This window comes from Scyliorhinus torazame, chromosome 12 (assembly GCF_047496885.1).
Source record: "Scyliorhinus torazame isolate Kashiwa2021f chromosome 12, sScyTor2.1, whole genome shotgun sequence".
Classification (NCBI taxonomy): domain Eukaryota; kingdom Metazoa; phylum Chordata; class Chondrichthyes; order Carcharhiniformes; family Scyliorhinidae; genus Scyliorhinus; species Scyliorhinus torazame.
The window spans coordinates 176,333,024-176,339,023 of record NC_092718.1 but is presented as its reverse complement, the minus strand read 5'-3'; the positions used below and the strand labels follow the sequence as shown (position 1 = coordinate 176,339,023).

The 6,000-nt window shown below is 48.2% G+C and overlaps 1 protein-coding gene across 1 annotated transcript in view; it reads right to left on the bottom strand.

Annotated features, from left to right (window-relative positions):
- Positions 1-1,408: 1,408 nt before the first annotated feature.
- slc5a2 (solute carrier family 5 member 2) overlaps positions 1,409-6,000 on the bottom strand; it is a 69,751-nt gene continuing 65,159 nt past the window's right edge. Inside the window, exons 13-15 of the mRNA XM_072469432.1 lie at positions 4,275-4,490; positions 3,674-3,809; positions 1,409-1,642 (exon numbers count right to left, since the gene is read on the bottom strand). Of these exons, the coding sequence (XP_072325533.1) occupies positions 1,431-1,642; positions 3,674-3,809; positions 4,275-4,490 (564 nt within the window). The 3' untranslated portion in view covers positions 1,409-1,430. The remainder of the gene's footprint in view (positions 1,643-3,673; positions 3,810-4,274; positions 4,491-6,000) is intronic.

The following is a 6,000-nucleotide window of genomic DNA, read 5'->3' as shown; positions in this document are numbered from 1 at the left end:
TTTTTAATTGTTTGGTAAGTCAGGAACTAATGTGCATAAAATTATGATAATCAACAGAAACATAAAAATAGGAGCAGGACGAGGCCAGTCAGTCTTTCCAGCCGCTCTGCCATTCACTATGATCATGGCTGATTATCCAACTCAACTGATGCCACCTTCCACCCATATCCTTTGATCCAATCGCTCCAAGTGTTATATCTAACTGCTTCTTGTAAACACAGACGACGCTAAGATAAGTGGCAAAGCAAAAAGTGCAGAGGATACTGGAAGTCGGCAGAGGGATTTGGATAGGCTAAGTGAATGGGCTAGGGTCTGGCAGATGGAAAACAATGTTGACAAATGTGAGGTTATCCATTTTGGTAGGAATAACAGCAAAAGGGATTATTATTTAAATGATAAAATATTAAAACATGCTGCTGTGCAGAGAGACCTGGGTGTGCTAGTGCATGAGTCGCAAAAAGTTGGTTTACGGATGCAACAGGTGATTAAGAAGGCAAATGGAATTTTGTCCTTCATTGCTAGAGGGATGGAGTTTAAGACTAGGGAGGTTCTGCTGCAATTGTATAAGATGTTAGTGAGGCCACACCTGGAGTATTGTGATCAGCTTTGGTCTCCTTACCTGAGAAAGGACGTACTGGCGCTGGAGGGTGTGCAGAGGAGATTCACTAGGTTAATCCCAGAGCTGAAGGGGTTGGATTACGAGGAGAGGTTGAGTAGACTGGGACTGTACTTGTTGGAATTTAGAATGATGAGGGGGGATCTTATAGAAACATATAAAATTATGAAGGGAATAGATAAGATAGATGCGGGCAGGCTGTTTCCACTGGTGGGTGAAAGCAGAACTAGGGGGCATAGCCTCAAAATAAGGGGATGTAGATTTAGGACTGAGTTTAGGAGGAACTTCTTCACCCAAAGGGTTGTGAATCTATGGAATTCCTTGCCCAGTGAAGCAGTTGAGGCTCCTTCATTAAATGTTTTAAAGATAAAGATAGATAGTTTTTTGAAGAATAAAGGGAATAAAGGGGGGGGTGGGTTTGATTTACTGGTTGCTAAGATATTCACTGTTTGTTTTAAAATGGTTAACTTGAGTTCATAGAATAAACATTATTTTGTTTTAAAAACCACTGGTCCATTTTCTGCTGTACCATACCTGTAGAGTAAGCCCAGTGCTCCCCGTACCACAATCAATTAAAAGTTGTGGGTCAGGTGAACTCCATGATACACTTTGGGATTCTCTAAACCCTGGCCCATAACACTATGTTTTTTAATGTATCGAACAATCTGTTTGAATTGTGTGCAAACAATACTTTTCACTATACCTCGGTACTGACAATAAATCAAATCAAATCAAACCTGATCAACAATTGTTACATAGTTGAAATTAAGAGACTATAGTTTTGAGAGACAATAAGCTTACTATATTTTAATTTTTAAGCGTAAAAGGCCCAGAGAAAGATGGCGACACACATCATGATAATGGCGTTTACATTAACTACAGTACTCCAGGTCTTATTCTCGCTGATGTCTGTCATTTTTCTCATGGCATCTACCTTCTCCTCTTCTGTTGGCTCTGGCTCTGGCTCGGAGCTAATGCCACAAAACCAGGCAAAGCAACGGAGAAAGGCATTTTTCTTCTTTGGTTCTGCAAATGAAACATAAATAATGAATTACAAATAGATTGATGTTTAAATTTAAAGTTCAAACATTGGACCCATTCAAATTGAGTTTTTCATTTCTAAACTTAGATGATTGAGTCCATTTAGGAGATACTTCTCATATTGACTATTAGAGTGTTGGTCCCACCTTATATCCAACTTCATTGCGTTGAGCTAATCTAGCTGGCATGGAGTATATCCAGCCCAGGTTCGTTTAGCTTTCATCCACATTATGTAACCTCCTGTCATCTACTTCACTAGCTCGCCAAATTCCTCTGATAACATTTTTATGGTTCCATCAGCTTAGAAACCCATCATATTCCACACAACTTTCTCTGTGTGCAACTAATCTTCAGAATATCACTGACTAGGTACCCATTTCTCTGATTTGAAGATGTAGTTGGACGCAACATTCAGTTATTTAGCTGAAGACTGCTCTACGTCCATTGCTATTTGTGTAATCTTGGGCGGGATTCTCCGTAATCGGCGCGATGTCCGCCGACCAGCGCCAAAAACGGCGCGAATCAGTCCGGCATCGCGCCGCCCCAAAGGTGTGGAAATCTCCACACCTTGAGGGGCCAAGCCCTTACCCTGAGGGCCTAGGCCCGCGCCGGACTGATTTCCGCCCCACCAGCTGGTGGGAAAGGCCTTTGGTGCCCCGCCAGCCGGCGCGGAAATGACTTTGCCGGGCGGCGCATGCGCGGGAGCGTCAGCGGCCGCTCACGGCATCCCTGCGCATGCGCAGTGGAGGGGGTCTCTTCCGCCTCCGCCATAGTGGAGACCATGGTGAAGGCGGAAGGAAAAGAGTGCCCCACAGCACAGGCCCACCCGCGGATTGGTGGGCCCCGATCGCGGGCCAGATCGCCCAGCGCCCCCCCCCCAGGACCCCGGAGCCCGCCCGCGAAGCCGTGACCCGCCGTCCCAAAGGTGGTTCAATCCACGCTGGCTGGCGTGGGTTAACAGTGGCGGGACTTTGGCCCATCGCGGACAGGAGAATCGCCGGGGGATGACCGGCGCGGCGCGATTCCCGCCCCCGCCGAATCACCGGTGGCGGAGAATTTGCGACACGGCGGGGGCAGGATTCACGCCGTCCCCCGGCAATTCTCCGACCCGGTGGGGGGTCGGAGAATCGCGCCCCATATTCCTTTTAATGTCTTGGGCGAGATTCTCCGACCCCCCCGCCGCGAACTGCCGTGAATCCTGCCCCCGCCGGTTGCCGAATTCTCCGGCACCGGATATTCGGTGGGGGCGGGAATCGCGGCGCGCCGGTTGGCGGACCCCCACCCCGGCGATTCTCCGGCGCCGAAGTCCCGCTGCTGGAATGCCTGTCCCGCCGGCGTGGATTAAACCACCTCTCTTACCGGCAGGACAAGGCGGCGTAGGCGGGCTCCGGGTTCCTGGGGGGGGGGGGTGCGGCGATCTGGCCCCGGGGGGTGCCCCCACGGTGGCCTGGCCCGCAATCGGGGCCCACCGATCCGCGGGCGGGCCTGTGCCGTGGGGCACTCTTTTCCTTCTGTCTTCGCCACGGTCTCCACCATGGCGGTGGCGGAAGAGACCCCCGCCACTGCGCATGTGCGGGGATGCCGTGAGTGGCCGCTAACGCTCCTGCACATGCGCCGCCCGGCAATGTCATTTCTGTGCCAGGTGGCGGGGCACCAAAGGACTTTCCCGCCAGCTGGCGGGGCGGAAATCAGCCCGGCGCGGGCCTAGCCCCTCAAGGTTAGGGCTCGGCCACTCAAGATGCGGAGGATTCCGCACCTTTGGGGCAGTGCGATGCCGGACTGATTTGCGCCGTTTTTGGTGCTGGTCGGCGGACATCGCGCCGATTACGGAGAATTTTGCCCCTTGTCTCATTAGGGACTCATCGTACAAATTTTCTGTTTATTTTGGCATCGTGCAAGTTGTATTTTTGAAAACTCATTTCACTCAGCATTAAAAGAAATGCTTTCCACAACCTTCTCCCTTCCTTTCCCTTCAACCATGGGGTGTTGGCAACTCCTGACCTCCAGAGTGAGTACCTTTGGTTACTGGGTTGTCGATGGCGCCGTTTTCCACTTCTTCTTGTGTTTTGATCCTTGGCTTGACCTCATCCACAATGTCCAAGTCAATCCTTTCCTCACGGCTATAGCGGAGATTGTAAACCAGGCGATGTAGCTGGAGGGTCAATTAGCTACTGTTAGTGTAACTTGTTTTGGTCATTAATTCTGGCAGTGCAGTCCACAATAATGTGCCCCGTCTATTGTCTCAACATCCTTCTTGTACAATTGTTTGGTCGTATAGACCTTGAAAATTGCTTGAAAGATAGACAGGTTGCCCAAGCTTATCATCCTGCAGTCGTCAGGACAAATGCAAGAATGTCAAATTTCAAATAATCACAACAATTCATGGTAGAGGAGAAAAGTGGATGCTGATTGGTTAGCAAGTCACTTTGATTGGCTGAGGTGTTGCCACGGAGAAAGCAACATGGAACTTTAGGCTCCCCCCATGCTTAGGGGCAATTCAGACAGAGACAAACAGAAGGAAAGAGAAACTGGGTGAGAAAAAGTATAAAGAAATGCATTCCCATCCTTTCCTTGTTATGAACTGGTAACCGCCAGTACTTGTCCCCTCAGAACTCACATGTTTCTCATCGATCGGTGAAGTGCAGAAGGAGATAATGAGGACGAGGCAACATGTACAGCTGAACAGGATGATGGCGAAGTGCAGGTAGTGGATTCCACAGAAGACGAAAGGGCAGGAGGATGGGAAGATGCAGCTGCCCGTGCCATAGACAAATTCAGCAATCATCCGGCAGAGCCCCATGGCTAGGCCCCCGATCAGACCCCAGAAAGCACCCTGTGGGGATAATAAACAAGAACTCACTCACAAATACCAGTGAACATGTAAACCAACAGGTAACTAACACTTAATTTACTATCTACTACTTAATCTAATAACTAGTTTGTAATGTATTTCAGGAAATTATTTATTTATTTATTTTTTGGGAAGGACAATTTAACTGATTTTAATAAATACATCAGGTGGAAGCAAAAGATTTCTTGCGGTGTTTTGAAAAGCGGAGTTGTCCTCGGTGTCCCGACAAACATTTATTCTTTTTCCAATGCCATGAAAACAGATAATCACTGTCACATTGTTTTTGGGAGAGTTGGCTGTGTGCAAATTAGCTGCTGCATTTCCTAATTACGACAGTGAATGCATTTCAACAGCACTTCAATGGCTGTTTGCATGGTGGCCGTGAAAAGCCTGAGATAAACAGAAGTCTTTTCTTGTATTACTGTTGAACTCTGTCCAGCAAGCCCCAACAGAAAGTGTTAACAGGTAAAGGTGAATAAGAACAGAAAATGCTGGCAATATTCAGCAACTAAGGCGGTGTCCGTGGAAAGAGAAACAAAGTTATTGTTTCAGATCAATGACCTGATAAAAGGCCATCAGCCTAAAACGTGAACTGTTTCTTTTAAAAATATATATATTTTATTCAATTTTTCGGCCAAACAAAACAATACAAAAGTTTTTCCTTTTTCCAACAATAAAACAATATAAATAACAGTGACCGTTTTAACAAGTAAATAAATAATATATAAACTAAATGGCAACTGCCATAACAAAAATAATAACTCTCCAGATAATAAAATCAAACAATCCGATATACATAACCAAGTACAAATATCTATACCAAAACCACCCCTGAGGACCCCCCCCCCCTCCCCCCCCCCCCTCCCCCCTGGGTTGCTGCTGTTACCTTCCCATTTCCTTTATCGTTCTGCGAGGTAGTCAATGAACGGTTGCCACCGCCTGGTGAACCCTTGAGCCGAACCCCTTAGCGCAAACTTTATCTGTTCTAGTTTTATAAACCCTGCCATGTCATTTATCCAGGTCTCCACGCCCGGGGGTTTGGCTTCCTTCCACATAAGCAATATCCTTCGCCGGGCTACTAGGGACGCAAAGGCCAAAACATCAGCCTCTCTCGCCTCCTGCACTCCCGGCTCTTCTGCAACCCCAAATATAGCCAACCCCCAGCCTGGCTCGACCCGGACCCCCACCACCTTCGAAAGCACCTTTGCCACCCCCACCCAGAACCCCTGCAGTGCCGGGCATGACCAAAACATGTGGGTGTGGTTTGCTGGGCTTCTCGAACATCTCCCACACCTATCCTCTACCCCGAAAAATTTACTAACCTTGCTCCGGTCATATGTGCCCTGTGCAAGACCTTGAATTGTATCAGGCCTGGCGCACGAGGACGACGAGTTTACCCTACGTAGGGCATCAGCCCACAGCCCCTCCTCAATCTCTTTCCCCAGCTCTTCTTCCCATTTTCCCTTCAGCTCCTCCACCATGTTCTCCCCCT